Source organism: Bufo gargarizans, chromosome 3 (assembly GCF_014858855.1).
Source record: "Bufo gargarizans isolate SCDJY-AF-19 chromosome 3, ASM1485885v1, whole genome shotgun sequence".
NCBI classification, from domain to species: Eukaryota; Metazoa; Chordata; class Amphibia; order Anura; family Bufonidae; genus Bufo; species Bufo gargarizans.
This window is the reverse complement of record NC_058082.1, coordinates 118,972,073-118,989,006: the sequence shown is the minus strand read 5'-3', so window position 1 is coordinate 118,989,006 and position 16,934 is coordinate 118,972,073. Positions and strand designations below refer to the sequence as shown.

Genomic DNA, 16,934 nt, shown 5'->3' with positions numbered 1-16,934 from the left:
TCACGTCTATTGATTAATAATAAGTCCAGTATGGCTGTCCCTCTAGTCGGGTCCTGAACCAGTTAGGAAAGGTAATTGTCTTTGGTTATTGCCAATAACCTGTTTCCTTTATGAGATATACAAGTTTCAGTTTCCCGGTCTATATTTGGGTAGTTGAAGTCCCCCATAATAACGACCTCATTGTGATCTGCCGCCTCGTCTATCTCGTTTAGTAGTAAATTTTCTGTGCACTCTGGTATATTAGGTGGTTTATAATACACTCCTATTAGTAATTTATTATTGTTTTTGCCTCCATGTATTTCTACTCACAGTAACTCCACATGTTCATGTCCCGCACTTATATCTTCTCTGACTGTGGGCTTTAGACAGGACTTTACATAAAGGCAGACCCCTCCCCCTCTCTGGTTTTGGCAATCCTTTTGAAACAGACTGTAACCCTGTCCATTACCGCCAAGTCATAGCTATCATCCAGCCATGTCTCAGTTATTCCTACTATGTCATAGTCCTCCTCACACATCACTAATTCCAGTTTATTTAAAAAAAACTTGAAAGATTATTAAGGAAACTCCCCAGTTTATTATTATAGACACGATCTGAGCTGAGATGACTTCTAGGTATAGAGGAAAGCTACCATTATCCTCTTCTCCCCGTGACCTACCTTCTCAAAGAACCAACTGGTGCTACCGCATCCAGGGTATCACTGGTATGCCGGCATGATGTCCCCTGGAACAGAACAAGGTCGCTGTGGTGATAGAGCAGGGATCAACAACTTCTTGCACTCCAGCTGTTCAGAATCTACAACTCCCAGAATGCTTTATTCACTTCTATGGGAGTTAGAAGAAGAGCTGAGCGTGTTTGCATCCTGGGAGTTGTAGTTTCACAGCAGCTGGAGTGCCGAAGGTTGCTGATCTCTCAGTGATAGAGCAAAAAGAATAATTATATAAGGAAGAGATTGTAACTGCCCCTGTGAAATCACCAGCAGGGGGCGCTGTGCTGGCCCTGTAAGACCGAACCATTCCAATGTATAACAGAGTATTCTAGGGCATTTCCCCTTGGTGCTATCACACAGTAGTTTTTTCCCTCATTGTGCCCCCATACAGTAGTATGCCCACACTGTGCCTCCTCACAGTAGTTATGCCCACATTGTGTCCCCTCACAGTAGTTTTGCCCATATTATGTCCCCTCACAGTAATGTCCTCTTTATAGCCCCTTCACAGTAGTTATGCCCACCTTGTGGCCCCTTCACAGTAGTTATGCCCTCCTTGTGGCCCCTCATTGTAGTTATCTACTCCTTGTGGTCCCTTCACATTAGTTTTGTCTTCCTTGTCGCGCCTTTACAGAAGTTATGTCCAGCTTTGTGCCCCTTCACAGCTGTTATTTTCACCTTGTGTGGCCCCTCACTGTAGTTATGTCCTCCCTGTGGCCTCTTTGCAGTAGTTATGTCCTCCTTGTGGTCCCTTCACAGTAGTTATGCCCACCTTTGGGCCCCTTCACAGTAGTTATACCCAACTTTTTCCCCCAGACAGTAGTTATGCCCACCTTTTTTCCCCTTCACAGTTGCTATACCCACCTTTGAGCCCCTTCACAGTAATTATGCCCACTTTTTTGTCCCTTCACAGTAGTTATGCCCAACTTTGTGCCCATTCACAGTAGTTATGCCCACTTTTTGCACCCCTTCAAGGCAGTTATGCCCACCTTTGTGCCCCTTCACAGTAGTTATGCCCACCTTTGTGCTCCTTCACAGTAGTTATGCCCACTTTTGTGCCCCCTCACTGTAGTTATCTCCTCCTTGTGCCCTCTCCAGCTCCATAAAAAAAAACACATATACTCACCTACTTCCCTGATGATCAGCACATCCTGCTTTCCCCGGCAGTATGATGCACTCACACAAACACATTGCACTGCTGGCTGTGCAGAAGGCTGGTTCCTGGGCTTTCACTACTCCTCCCACACAGCCAGCAGTGCAATGTACAGCCTGCTGGGGAGAGCTGGAGATCAGCTGAACAGTGAAGCAGGGAGCGGACGGCTCCCTACTTTACCATCTAAATGAACTGACCAGTGGGTGCACCATCCCTCCAGCCTCTGCGCCCGGGGCATGTGCCCTGGCTGCCCCCCCCTCACTATGCCACTCCTCACTGCTAATCTCCTGCTGCCACCACCATTAACTCTAAGCTTTTGCCACTACTAGCACTGTCACTACTACTACTACCATAGACAGCCTTGTATGTTTCATGCTATGCTGCTTCTGCTGCCGCATACCACGATATCCATACCATACCCTTTCTACATCCACACTGCACTGTCACTGCTTCTAATTAAAAGGAAGAATTGTTTTAGGCTTGTTCACAGCGAGCCACTTTTTCGTCTGACAATCAACACTTATGCATGTCATACGGGCAGGTATTCCAACCTTGTCAAGGCATCATTTTTTGATACTTGTTCCCTCAACAAGCCATAATGGACAGTTTTTGGAAGCTTTGAAATATGAAAAAAAAATGTAATATGTGCCGACACGAGTTTTTAAACATGCTGTATGTTAAAGTCATCTGCGTTTATCCATAACTATGCTTGTCAGTGTCACTCAGACATCAATTACTATTGCTCAGAATAGGTCCCACAGAAGGCAACGCCTCATGTAACTCAGACCTGCAGACCTTTGGAGACAATGTTCTCCAGTGGACACTAGGTTCCTGTACTTCATGAACATAGAGAACTCACTGGCCCACCATGAATGATTTTTGTATGGATGTGTGAATAAGCAGTAAAGCAGAGTAGTATGTAGGAAACCAGATATCGCACAACTGTACATGTGGAATTCTTTATTAGGTAGTGTCCGGACACATTTATTTTGTAACGTTCTACATTTTGAATAGAAAGTATACATTCATTGACAAGGGAGACATTTAGGCAGTCCTTGCTGGTTTAGGATTTATAACACAAATAAGGAAATCAGTGATTACAGTAGGCAAGTAAGAAAAGGGAAGGTAAAGAAGCTTGGCATCCCATCCAGCAGAATAACGTGTCTTAGGGTGGACAGCAGTCAGAGCATGCTCCATGGCATCTGACACCAGTGACAGCTTTGTGCTGGATGATGACAGTGTCAGGTCAAGAATGTCACAATCTGCAAAAGAAACAAGATTTGTTACACTAAGGGCACAGAAGAGGACAATAACTATATATGTCAATGCATTATTGCCTGTGTATCTAAAATGGATAGCCTTCAGAACACCCAGATTATTTCAGGACAACCGTAATAGCTGTATATTTATTCTAACGGCCATATATTTTGCGGCAAATAAGGACAAGAAACTTTTTTCTGATAGGTTCCAGTTTTGAATTAGGTGCTCATCAGGGGCGTTGCTAGGTTCAAAACATTTGGGGCCTGGGCCCCTGATGTTTTGTCCCAGGCCTCGAATGTCCTGCCTGCCTGCTAGATATAACTGTATTGCCATCCTCAGGATGATCTAATGCACTGGATGAGCTGAAGGACCTGTGATGACATCACAGGTCTTGTGACCAGTAAAGCAGGCAGTGGTTGAAAAGGACCTGCAATGATGTTACCATCATGTGAACAGTGCAGAAGAGGACTTATGGTGGCTGTAGGAGGGAGTGATGTTATTTACAAGGGACTGTATGTTGGAGGGGGCTGTGGGAGGGAGTGATGTTATTTACATGGGACTGAATGTTGAGGGGGCAATGTTATTTACATGGGACTGTTGTTGAAGGTGGTTGGGGGAGGGAGTGATGTTATTTACATGGGACTGAATGTTGAGGGGATGATATTTACATGGGATTGCATGTTGGAGGCGGCAGGGGAGGGGGTAATATTATTTATATGGGACTGTATGTTGCAGGTGGCTGGGGAGGAGGTGATGTTATTTACATGGGACTGTATATTGGAGGGGGCTGCAGAGATGGTGTGATGTTATTTACATGGGACTCTATGGCGGAGGGAGGGGAAATAGTGTTATTTACATGGGACTATATTTTGGAGGGGCTGAAGGGAGGGGAGTGATGTTAATTACATAGGACTTTATATTGGAGGGGGCAGGAGAGATGGTGTGATGTTATTTACATGGGACTGTAAGCTGGAGGGAGGAATATAAGTATAGGGGGCACTCCAGGGGGCATTATAAATACTGGGGTACTTCAGGGTGAGCATTATAACAGTAGGGGTAGTATAAATACTGTGGGTACTGTAGGGGTATTATAAATCCAGGGGACATTATAGGAGTTCTTATTTCTACTGGGGGCTCCATAAGAGGGACTTAAAGATTGGTTTTATTTCTACTAAGAGCAATATGAGGGCCTTATTTCTACTGAGGGGTCTGTAGAGAGCTTTATTACCACTGGGGGAACAATAGGGGGCCTTATTTCTACTGGGGGCTCTGTGAGGGTATAATTAATATTGGAGGGCTATTCTACTAATGGGGGCACTCTTGGGGAGCATTATCACTGTTGGTGCACTGTAGGGGACAGTATTACTAATGAGGGAAGGGAATTACTATTGGTGGGACTATGAGGAGCACTATTACTATGGGGGGGCACTAATTTTTCTTCAGGATAGAATTTGGGGGTATTGGGGAGCACAGCGAGCAGCAGGATAACAGATTCCAGATTGGGGGATGATAGAAATGTGAGGAAGCTAAGATGTCTGTGTTACACTCTGCAAAGACCAGGCGTGGCTGAAAGAAGTATGGACCGAATGGAGAAGATGATAACAGAGAAGATCTGCATCGGAGGAGACGTCACCTGGGAGGCCCTGGATATGATAGGTATGTGCTGCTGTATAGCAAGTACAGTAAAATGCAGTGTGTGGGGGAGGGAGGGAACGACTTAGAGAACTGGGCTATATTCATTGGGGCTTTGGCTACGGACCTTTTGAGACCCTAGTAATGCCCCTGGTGCTGTTTAAGTAGTAACACTACTTGTTTAACTACTTGTTTTATCAGCATCTCAGCAAAGTGGAAATTTTTCAACATGTTAACACCTTAAGGATGCAGGACGAGAATGCTCATCCTAAATGGCCGGTACTTTCCGCCCCAGGACGAGCATTCTCGTCCTGCGGTCCTTCTTCCCCCTCATGTGCTGTGGCACGATCAGCAGCTTTGATTCGACTGTTACTGACAGCTGAATCCCGGCTGCATCCACCAGCATCGGTGATAATACCGATGCCGGTGGAATAACCCCTTATATGCCGTGGTCAGCACTGACCGCGGCATATGGGATGTTTGCGCTTCCTCTCCTTAGCCATCGGGTCCACCCTCTGTGGTGGCGGGGACCTGATGGTTGCCATGGCAGCCCCGATGCCTTACAGAGGCTGACAGTTCAATTCAGTACAATACAGAATGTATTGTACTGAATTGAAACAGCAGTCAAAAACTGAAAAGGGGAAGTCACAGTGGAACAAATATAAAAAGTAATAAAAAGTGAGGTTTCAAGTAAAAAAAGTCCTTTTCCCCAAATAAAGTTACAAAATATTAGGAATTGACGCATCCATCGACCAGCTCTATAAAAATATCACATTACCTAATCCCTCAGGTAAACACAGTAAGAAAAAGAAAAAAGAAAAACTGTGCTAAAAAAATAATTTTTTAGTCACCTTACATCACTAAAAGTGAAACACCAAGCGATCAAAAAGGCTTATGCCCCCTAAAAATAGTACCAATCTAACCGTCACCTCATCCTGCAAAAAATGAGCCCCAAAAATTAAAGAAAACTATGGCTTACACTATGGAGACACTAAAACATGATTTTTTTTCTTTCCGTAACGACCTTCTCTAAAAAAAAATCACATAACCTAACCAATCAGATGAACACCGTAAAAAATAAAAACGGTGTAAAAAAAGTCATTTTTTGGTCACCTTACATCACAAAAAGTGTAATAGCAAGCGATCAAAAAGTAATACGCACCCTAAAATAGTACCAATCAAACCGTTATCCCATACTGAAAAAAATTAGCGCCATAAGACGAAAAAAAAAATAGAAAAATAGCTTTCAGAATATGGAGACACTAAAAAAATCTCAAAGTCATATTTGGTATTGTTGCTTCCGTAAAACAACTGGCTCTATAAAAATAACACGTGATCTAACCTTTCAGATGATTATTGTAAATAACAAAAAATAAAAACAGTGCCAAAACAGCTATATTTTGTTACCTTGCCTCACAAAAAGTGTAATATAGAGCAACGAAAAATCATATGTACCCTAAAATAGTATCAACAAAACTGCCACCTTATCCCATAGTTTCCAAAATGTTTTTTTTTGTTGGATTTCTACTCTAGGGATGCATCAGGGGGTCTTCAAATGTGACATGACAGCTTAAAATTATACCAGTGAAATCTGCTTTCCAAAAACCATATAGCGTTCCTTTCCTTCTGCGCAATGCTGTGTGCCCGTAAGCAGTTTACGACCACATATGGGGTGTTTCTGTAAACTACAGAATCAGGGCAATAAATATTGAGTTTTGTTTGGCTGTTAACCCTTGCTTTGTTTCCTCTTCATATTCCATTAATTCTTGTGGAACACCTAAAGGATTAACAAAGTTTGTAAAAATCAGTTTTGAAGGGATGTAGTTTCTAAAATAGGGTAATTTTTGGGTGGTTTCTATTATGTAAGCCTCACAAAGTGACTTCATAACTGAACTGGTCCTTAAAAAGTTATGAAATAGACATATGGTGAATCTAAAGTAATAACTATTTTTGGAGTTATTACTATATATTATAAAAGTAGAGAAATTGAAATTTGCTAATTTGCAATTTTGTTTGTAGATTTGCTATTTTTTATAAATAAAAATTACATTTTTGGACTCAATTTTACCACTGTCATGAAGTACAATATGTGACGAGAAAACAATCTCAGAATGGCCTGGATAAGTAAAAGCGTTTTAAAGTTATTACTACATAAAGTGACACACGTCATATTTTCTAAAAATGTTAATTAATTAAATATGGCTGTACCTTCTGTGTAAAAATGGGCACTGAAGCAAAACAGAAAAATACAGTGAATGCAGCTTTTCTGATTTGATATTGTATGTTGATGTTTTTTTTTCTTTTTTTTGGGAGGGGAGGAAATTTTAGTTATGCTTGAAACCTCCACACATATATGGGAATGCCATGCATATGAGAGCATTAACCCCTTAAGGACCGAGGACGTACCGGTACGCCCTATTTCCCGAGTCCTTAAGGACCGAGGACGTACCGGTACGTCCTGACTTAAAATCTGCATTCCGGCGCCGCAGGGGTTAATCGGAACGGGACGCCGGCTGAAATCATTCAGCCGGCATCCCGTAACAACGCAGGGGGGGTCATTTGACCCCCCCGTGTCGGCGATCGCAGCAAACCGCAGGTCAATTCAGACCTGCGGTTTGCTGCGCTTTTTGCAGTTTCTGATCCCCGCGGTCCCTGACCGCGGGGATCAGAAACTTCTGAGTGCCTAAAATCAATATTGCGCCCCCCCCCCCTGCACCCCTGTATGATTTGATGGTGGCGGGTGGTGCAGGGGGGGTGTCGCAGGCAGTGGGGGCATTGCGGGAGGCGGGCGGTGCGGCAGGCGGGATCGCGATCCCCCGCCCGCCTCCCATTGCATAATCGTTGGTGTACAGTGGGTTATACCAGGGTGCCAGCACATTGCTGGCACCCTGGTATAAACGGCTGACATCGTTGATGCGATGTCAGCCGTTTAACCCTTTCCATACAGCGGTCCGTATGGACCGCTGTATGGAAAAGGTTAACAGCGCAAGGAGCTCCCTCCCTCTCCGATCGGGAGGCTGCTGTGCCTTTGCAGCCCCCCGATGGGAGAGGGAGAGAGCCCCCAGAGAGCCCCCCGAAGCCCCGTCCTCACCCTTCCCCGTCTGCGAAGTTGTGGCAGACGGGGAAGGTTCCCATGGCAACGGGACGCCTGCTCAGGCGTCCTGCTGTCCATGGTGCTGAACAGATCTGTGCTGAAAGCATAGATCTGTTCAGTGTAAGTAAAATACAGTACAGTGCAATATATATTGTACTGTACTGTATTATATAGACATCAGACCCACTGGATCTTCAAGAACCAAGTGGGTCTGGGTCCAATTTTTTTTTAAAAAAGTGAAAAAAGTTAAGATAAAATAAAAAAACATTTATCACTGAATAAAAAAATAAAATAAAAAATACACTACACATATTGGGTATCGCCGCGTCCGTAACGACCTGATCTATAAAACGGTCATGTTACTTTCCCCGCACGGTGAACGCCATAAAAATAAAAAAATAAAAACTATGAGAAAATTGAAATTTTGCCCACCTTACTTCCCAAAAAAGGTAATAAAAGTGATCAAAAAAGTCGCATGTACGCCAAAATAGTACCAATAAAACCGTCATCTCATCCCGCAAAAAATATGACCCTACTCAAGATAATCGCCCAAAAACGGAAAAAACTATGGCTCTTAGACTATGGAAACACTAAAACATGATTTTTTTTGTTTCAAAAATAAAATAATTGTGTAAAACTTTTATAAATAAAAATAAAGTATACATATTAGGTATCGCCGCGTCCGTATCGACCGGCTCTATAAAATTATCACATGACCTAACCCCTCAGGTGACCACCGTAAAAAAAAAAGAAAAAAAAAGTGTAAAAAAAGCAATTTTTTGCCATCTTACGTCACATAAAGTGTAATAGCAAGCGATCAAAAAGTCATATGCACCCCAAAATAGTGCCAATAAAACCGTCATCTCATCCCGCAAAAAATAGACCCTACTCAAGATAATCGCCCAAAAACTGTAAAAACTATGGCTCTTAGACTATGGAGACACTAAACAATTTTTTGGTTTTAAAAATGAAGTTATTGTATAAAACTTACATAAATAAAAAAATTTGTATACATATTAGGTATCGCCGCGTCCGTGACAACCTGCTCTATAAAATTACCACATGATCTAACCTGTCAGATGAATGTTGTAAATAACAAAAAAAAACGTGCCAAAAAAGCTATTTCTAGTTACCTTGCCGCACAAAAAGTGTAATATAGAGCAACCAAAAATCATATGTACCCTAAACTAGTACCAACAATACTGCCACCCTATTCCGTACTTTCTAAAATGGGGTCACTTTTTTGGAGTTTCTACTCTAGGGGTGCAACAGGGGGGCTTCAAATGGGACATGGTATAAAAAAAAACAGTCCAGCAAAATCTGCCTTCCAAAAACCGTATGGCATTCCTTTCCTTCTGCGCCCTGCCGTGTGCCCGTACAGCAGTTTACGACCACATATGGGGTGTTTCTGTAAACTACAGAATCAGGGCCATAAATAATGAGTTTTGTTTGGCTGCTAACCCTTGCTTTGTAACTGGAAAAAAAATATTAAAATGGAAAATCTGCCAAAAAAGTGAAATTTTGAAATTGTATCTCTATTTTCCATTAAATCTTGTGCAACACCTAAAGGGTTGACAAAGTTTGTAAAATCAGTTTTGAATACCTTGAGGGGTGTAGTTTCTTAGATGGGACACTTTTATGGAGTTTCTACTCTAGGGGTGCATCAGGGGGGCTTCAAATGGGACATAGTGTCAAAAAAACTGTCCAGCAAAATCTGGCTTCCAAAAACCATACGGCGCACCTTTCACTCTACGCCCCGCTGTGTGGCCGTACAGTAGTTTACGGCCACATTTGGGGTGTTTCTGTAAACAGCAGAGTCAGGGCAATAAAGATACAGTCTTGTTTGGCTGTTAACCCTTGCTTTGTTAGTGGAAAAAATGGGTTAAAATGGAAAATTAGGCAAAAAAATGAAATTCTCAAATTTCATCCCAATTTGCCAATAACTCTTGTGCAACACCTAAAGGGTTAACAAAGTTTGTAAAATCAGTTTTGAATACCTTGAGGGGTGTAGTTTCTTAGATGGGGTCACTTTATGGAGTTTCTACTCTAGGGGTGCATCAGGGGGCTTCAAATGGGACATGGTGTCAAAAAAACTGTCCAGCAAAATCTGGCTTCCAAAAACCACACGGCGCACCTTTCACTCTACGCCCCGCTGTGTGGCCGTACAGTAGTTTACGGCCACATATGGCGTGTTTCTGTAAACAGCAGAGTCAGGGCAATAAAGATACAGTCTTGTTTGGCTGTTAACCCTTGCTTTGTTAGTGGAAAAAATGGGTTAAAATGGAAAATTAGGCAAAAAAATGAAATTCTCAAATTTCATCCCCATTTGCCAATAACTCTTGTGCAACACCTAAAGGGTTAACGGAGTTTGTAAAATCAGTTTTGAATACCTTGAGGGGTGTAGTTTATAGAATGGGGTCATTTTTGGGCTGTTTCTATTATGTAAGCCTCGCAAAGTGACTTCAGAGCTGTAGTGGTCCCTAAAAATTGGGTTTTTGTAAATTTCTGAAAAATTTCAAGATTTGCTTCTAAACTTCTAAGCCTTGTAACATCCCCAAAAAATAAAATATCATTCCCAAAATAATTCAAACATGAAGTAGACATATGGGGAATGTTAAGTCATCACAATTTTTGGGGGTATTACTATGTATTACAGAAGTAGAGAAACTGAAACTTTGAAATTTGCTAATTTTTCCAAATTTTTGGTAAATTAGGTATTTTATTATGCAAAAAAATTAATTTTTTTGACTTTATTTTACCAGTGTCATGAAGTACAATATGTGACGAAAAAACAATCTCAGAATGGCCTGGATAAGTCAAAGTGTTTTAAAGTTATCAGCACTTAAAGTGACACTGGTCAGATTTGCAAAAAATGGCCTGGTCCTTAAGGTGAAAATGAGCCCGATCCTTAAGGGGTTAAAGAAGGTTTCCAGGATTGGAAAAAAGGAGGATCAATAGAGGCAATGCCACCAAATAAAAAACGAACCATTAGTAACCTGATAAATTCACCTACTTAATGGTTCCCAGCAATTTGAGGCGCTGACATACCATACACCCACTTAACTGCTGAAGCCAATTATTGGCTACAGCATTTTCAATCTGCAGATGTCAGCATCACCTGTGATTGGCTGCAGTGGCCATGTGGGTGTATAGTAGAGGAAAGAGCAGGGGAATTATCATGTAAGTCCCTAGTACTGGCCATAGCAATGACCAGCTGCCCTTACATCAGGAGAAATGGTCACATGATGCAAGGGCATCCAGTCACCGCCGCAGCCCGTTATTGGCTATAGCCATTGTAACGGCACCGTTTCAGCAGACAAGGGGCTAAAATCCGTTTAGGCGATATGCCCCTTTCCGAGAGACAGGCACAGCTACTGCAGAACACCAACCTCCCGAACTGGATACAAAATAACACTCCAAACTGGAACCTCACAAGTAGCTGTCAGTCAGACGAACAGGAAAAGCGTATCCGTCAGCTTACACTCCTGGCAATCAGTCTCCAACAGCATACAGGGAATCCCCCAATAACGAGACAAGGCTCCGTGTTGAGGGTCAAGCAGTGATCTGAAGTGCTGGCACACCCAGCCTGGTTTTTATTACCGTTTGTTGCAGATACAGAACAGATACAACATATCCCCACAATGCATCATGGTTTCCTCCCCTCTGTCCCGGAGACGACCAAACACAATCCAATTATCTCTCAGGACAAAGGGGAGATCACCAATACACATGTGGAGACAACAGGACAGGAATCACCACCCAAACACACAATGGCACACCCCCACAGCAAACACAGACATTTAACATATCCCCAGATAGCTCAAGTCTGAGTGCATATCATTAGGTGAATGGCACTCAGAATACATGAATACAATAATATTAGCTATCTGGGTGCCCTCACATAACATACAATTTAACCGAACGCATAATAACATAAAATACAATTCTACAGACAGATTTAAGCTGTACGGCGGTCTGTTTTCTCCTTTAAAGTTACTATGGGCCATAATCCTGAGGCAAGAGGCTTTTAAACAGTCCTCTCCAAAACCCAGTGGCGAGGTTGGTTTCGCCACACATCTCCCCCCCCCAGGGAAGACTAACCAGATACCTGACCTCACGCCGGTCGGTACCTGAGTTAGTCTGGCAGCCCACCCACAACCCAATACTGGACCTGCTGAATTTCGTAGCCTGTCTCTGTCCAGTGAGTCCACCAAGGTGATGTTGGAAGCTGGTACTCCCGGTCTCTGTGTTGCTCCCTGGTTTGGAGTGGAGGTTGCTTTGTGGGCAGGGATCAGCGGTACTCAGCCCTGGTGCCAGCGCTACCACGGAAGAAGCCTGGTTGGAGCCTGGTTGTTGGAGGGGGAGACCGACTGTCTCTACCCCCTGTGCTGTAAGTGCAGAGACCACGGTCCCATCTGCACTGTTGTGGGGCTTACTGTCTCCCCCTGGTGCGTTAAGCTGCCGCTGGGGAGAGGGGGTAACGAGCTCCTCTCCCATACATACTTCCAGCCGCTGGGGAGTGCGACCGACCGCCTCCGCTCCCAATACAGTGTCCTGCTGCTGGGGAAAGGAGACTGGGCTCTCTATTCCCTGTAGGACACTCTGCCGCTGGGGGACAGGACCGACTGTCTCTGCCCCCTGTAACTCCGCCTGCCGCTGGGGAATGGAGACTCGGCTCCCAATTTCCAAAAAATCATGCTGCTGCTGGGGGGCAGGAACAACTACCTCTGCCCCCTGCACTTCACACTGCCGCTGGGGAATGGAGACTCGGCTCCCAATTCCCAAAAAATCATGCTGCTGCTGGGGGGCAGGAACGACTACCTCTGCCCCCTGTAACTCAGCCTGCCGCTGGGGAATGGAGACTAGGCTCCCAATTCCCTGCAGGACCGGTGGAGAGACCTCGGTCCCATCTCCACCGGCCACCTGGGGTTCTTCCCAGTAAACATCAACAATATCTGCCCAGCTGAATGGGTCTGGATCTGTCACCTTACCGTCCTGCTGAGCCTTCTCAATGGAGTGGAAGAGATCTCGGTAGTCCTGCTCCAGTTCCCACTCCAGGGTTGCTAGGTGAGCCAGGTCTTTCTCTACTTCATGGGGGTCATCCAACTCATGCCTAGCCTCCCTCTCATAGAAAATGTCCTGAAGTCTGGACTGTGCAGGGCTCCCGAAGTCAGGCTCTGCAAAGGACTCCCATAACAAGCCAGGACCATCAAACTCCTCTCCCTCTGGCTTGTCATGCTCAGCTGTCCAGGGTATAAACTGTGCCACATACCACCAAAGCGCCTGGTAGGCATCCTCCAGCCATAGCTCCTGCCATACCCGGTGCTGTAGTTCTATCACCCATTCCTCCAGGGGCTGCTCTCCCAGGAAGGACATCCGCAGGGCCACTTGCTTCTGCAACCGCTGCTCTTCACTGGGGAGACTCTCACCTCGCTGGTATTGTACATTATCCAGGGCCTGGTACCAGATGCCTTTCCTTAATGCATCCCGGCCATCCAGGTCCTCCTCCTCGTATAACACTGCTGGTTCCATCCTGGTGCTTTTAGGGTCGCTGTACTGGGACATGCGTTGCCCTTAAATTGTAGAATCCAAAGAAATGGTGTCTCCTGTAGCTGTCCTTCTGGCTGTAGGAACGATCCCGCTGCTTGCCACCAATGTAACGGCACCGTTTCAGCAGACAAGGGGTTAAAATCCGTTTAGGCGATAGGCCCCTTTCCGAGAGACAGGCACAGCTACTGCAGAACACCAACCTCCCAAACTGGATACAAAATAGCACTCCAAACTGGAACCTCACAAGTAGCTGTCAGTCAGACGAACAGGAAAAGCGTATCCGTCAGCTTACACTCCTGGCAATCAGTCTCCAACAGCATACAGCGAATCCCCCCAATAACGAGACAAGGCTCCGTCTTGAGGGTCAAACAGTGGTCTGAAGTGCTGGCACACCCAGCCTGGTTTTTATTACCGTTTGTTGCAGATACAGAACAGATACAACATATCCCCACAATGCATCATGGTTTCCTCCCCTCTGTCCCGGAGACGACCAAACACAATCCAATTATCTCTCAGGACAAAGGGGAGATCACCAATACACATGTGGAGACAACAGGACAGGAATCACCACCCAAACACACAATGGCACACCCCCACAGCAAACACAGACATTTAACATATCCCCAGATAGCTCAAGTCTGAGTGCATATCATTAGGTGAATGGCACTCAGAATACATGAATACAATAATATTAGCTATCTGGGTGCCCTCACATAACATACAATTTAACCGAACGCATAATAACATAAAATACAATTCTACAGACAGATTTAAGCTGTACGGCGGTCTGTTTTCTCCTTTAAAGTTACTATGGGCCATAATCCTGAGGCAAGAGGCTTTTAAACAGTCCTCTCCAAAACCCAGTGGCGAGGTTGGTTTCGCCACAGCCATGTCAAACTGGAGGTTTTCATTTAGGGAGCCCAGAGGAGCTGGGAGGAGAAGGAGCAGGGAGCCAGTGCCAGGAAGGCGGTAAGTAAGCTTCCCTTTACAGGTCCGGCCAACTGGGGAGGGGAAGGGTTGCTTGCCAAAAAGCCTTCATTCTTGCACAACCCCTTCAAGCCTAATTTTTTCCAAACCAAAATATCTTGGGACAGCACAGTAGCTCCGTGGTTAGCACTGGTTTATTGGGGTACTGGGTTCAAATGGGACTAAGAACAACCTCTGCATGGAGTTTGTATGTTTTCCCCGTGTTTGTGTGAGTTTATTCCACGTATTCCGATTTCCTCCGACATACCAAAAACATACTGATAGGGACTTCAGATTGTGAGCCCCACTGGGGACAGTGAGTAATGCCAATGTCTATAAAGCTTTGCTTAATATGCAAGAGAAATAAATAAACCCCTTCAGATATCGACATTAGGCTTATTTCATCTTTGCTCCCATAAAGTCTAAAATATCAAGCAGCACTTTATACACAGAAGCTCAATCGTAACAGCCATACATATGTATACTTCCTGTGGTGATCCACTCACATTTTTCATAGTATTGCTGTCCATAGCTCCTGCGGATTTCATCTGGTACTTGAGACCAACGTTTATTGGTGCACTCTTTCATCAGTTTAGTATCTGTTACTTGCGTTGAAAAGAAACCTGGTTCTACGATACAGACCTTCACACCAAATGGCTTCATCTCACGGCTATAAGATATAAATACAGTCAGCTTGGATGACCTACAACAGTTTCTTGCTTTTTTTCATACAGAAGCCAGTATGAGTTTTGTAATACATCAGGGACCCCCATCGCAGCCCCATTCAAGAGAAAAAGCCCATTGTGTCTCCTTCAATCTCTGGTCAAGGTCCAGAACCTCACAGATCATAAAGTAACAACATATCCTATTGGACAGGGGTGCACCACCATTTTTGGTCTGAGGGCCACATTGTCACATCGCTCTATTTCAAGGGGCCGCAAATAAAATAAAAAAGTTGATCGGCGCTCATTTGCATCCTGATAAAATATGCAAATCAGCCGACAAACGAGTGATTCCTTTTTTATCGGCTGATCGGCGGCATGATTATACAGGGCTGTTATCATGAATGAGCGTTCCTATGAACTCTTGTTCCCAGTAATTGACCTGAATATCTCAGTGTACAGGTCCTTTAAAAAAAATTAGCATATTGTGATAAAGTTCATTATTTTCTGTAATGTACTGATAAACATTAGACTTTCATATATTTTAGACTCATTACACACCAACTGAAGTAGTTCAAGCCTTTTATTGTTTTAATATTGATGATTTTGGCATACAGCTCATGAAAACCCAAATTTCCTATCTAAAAAAATTAGCATATTTCATCCGACCAATAAAAGAAAAGTGTTTTTCATACAAAAAAAGTCAACCTTCAAATAATTATGTTCAGTTATGCACTCAATACTTGGTCGGGAATACTTTTGCAGAAATCACTGCTTCAATGCGGCGTAGCATGGAGGCAATCAGCCTGTGGCACTGCTGAGGTGTTATGGAGGCCCAGGTTGCTTCGATAGCGGCTTCGATAGGTTGCTTCGATAGATTCTCTATGGGGTTCAGGTCAGGAGAGTTGGCAGGCCAATTGAGCACAGTAATACCATGGTCAGTAAACCATTTACCAGTGGTTTTGGCACAGTGAGCAGGTGCCAGGTCGTGCTGAAAAATGAAATCTTCATCTCCATAAAGCTTTTCAGCAGATGGAAACATGAAGTGCTCCAAAATCTCCTGATAGCTAGTTGCATTGACCCTGCCCTTGATAAAACACAGTGGACCAACACCAGCAGCTGACATGGCACCCCAGACCATCACTGACTGTGGGTACTTGACACTGGACTTCAGGCATTTTGGCATTTCCCTCTCCCCAGTCTTCCTCCAGACTTTGGCACCTTGATTTCCGAATGACATGCAACAGTCCAGTGCTGCTTCTCTGTAGCCCAGGTCAGGCGCTTCTGCCGCTGTTTCTGGTTCAAAAGTGGCTTGACCTGAGGAATGCGGCACCTGTAGCCCATTTCCTGCATACGCCTGTACACGGTGGCTCTGGATGTTTCTACTCCAGACTCAGTCCACTGCTTCCGCAGGTCCCCCAAGGTCTGGAATCGGTCCTTCTCCACAATCTTCCTCAGGGTCCGGTCACCTCTTCTCGTTGTGCAGCGTTTTCTGCCACACTTTTTCCTTCCCACAGACTTCCCACTGAGGTGCCTTGATACAGCACTCTGGGAACAGCCTATTCGTTCAGAAATTTCTTTCTGTGTCTTACCCTCTTGCTTGAGGGTGTCAATGATGGCCTTCTGGACAGCAGTCAGGTCGGCAGTCTTACCCATGATTGTGGTTTTGACTAATGAACCAGGCTGGGAGTTTTTAAAAGCCTCAGGAATCTTTTGCAGGTGTTTAGAGTTAATTAGTTGATTCAGATGATTAGGTTAATAGCTCGTTTAGAGAACCTTTTCATGATATGCTAATTTTTTTAGATAGGAATTTGGGGTTTTCATGAGCTGTATGCCAAAATCATCAATATTAAAACAATAAAAGGCTTGTACTTCTTCAGTTGGTGTGTAATGAATCTAAAATATATGAAA

General features: G+C 44.2%; 1 protein-coding gene across 2 annotated transcripts in view; it reads right to left on the bottom strand.

Moving 5' to 3' along the window:
- Positions 1–2,804: 2,804 nt before the first annotated feature.
- The window catches only part of LOC122932670 (retinol dehydrogenase 7-like), a 47,566-nt gene continuing 33,436 nt past the window's right edge, over positions 2,805–16,934 (bottom strand). For both annotated transcript variants that reach the window (XM_044287217.1, XM_044287218.1), the window contains exons 4-5: positions 14,868–15,031; positions 2,805–3,121 (exon numbers count right to left, since the gene is read on the bottom strand). In XM_044287217.1, the coding sequence (XP_044143152.1) occupies positions 2,904–3,121; positions 14,868–15,031 (382 nt within the window). In that variant the 3' untranslated portion in view covers positions 2,805–2,903. The remainder of the gene's footprint in view (positions 3,122–14,867; positions 15,032–16,934) is intronic.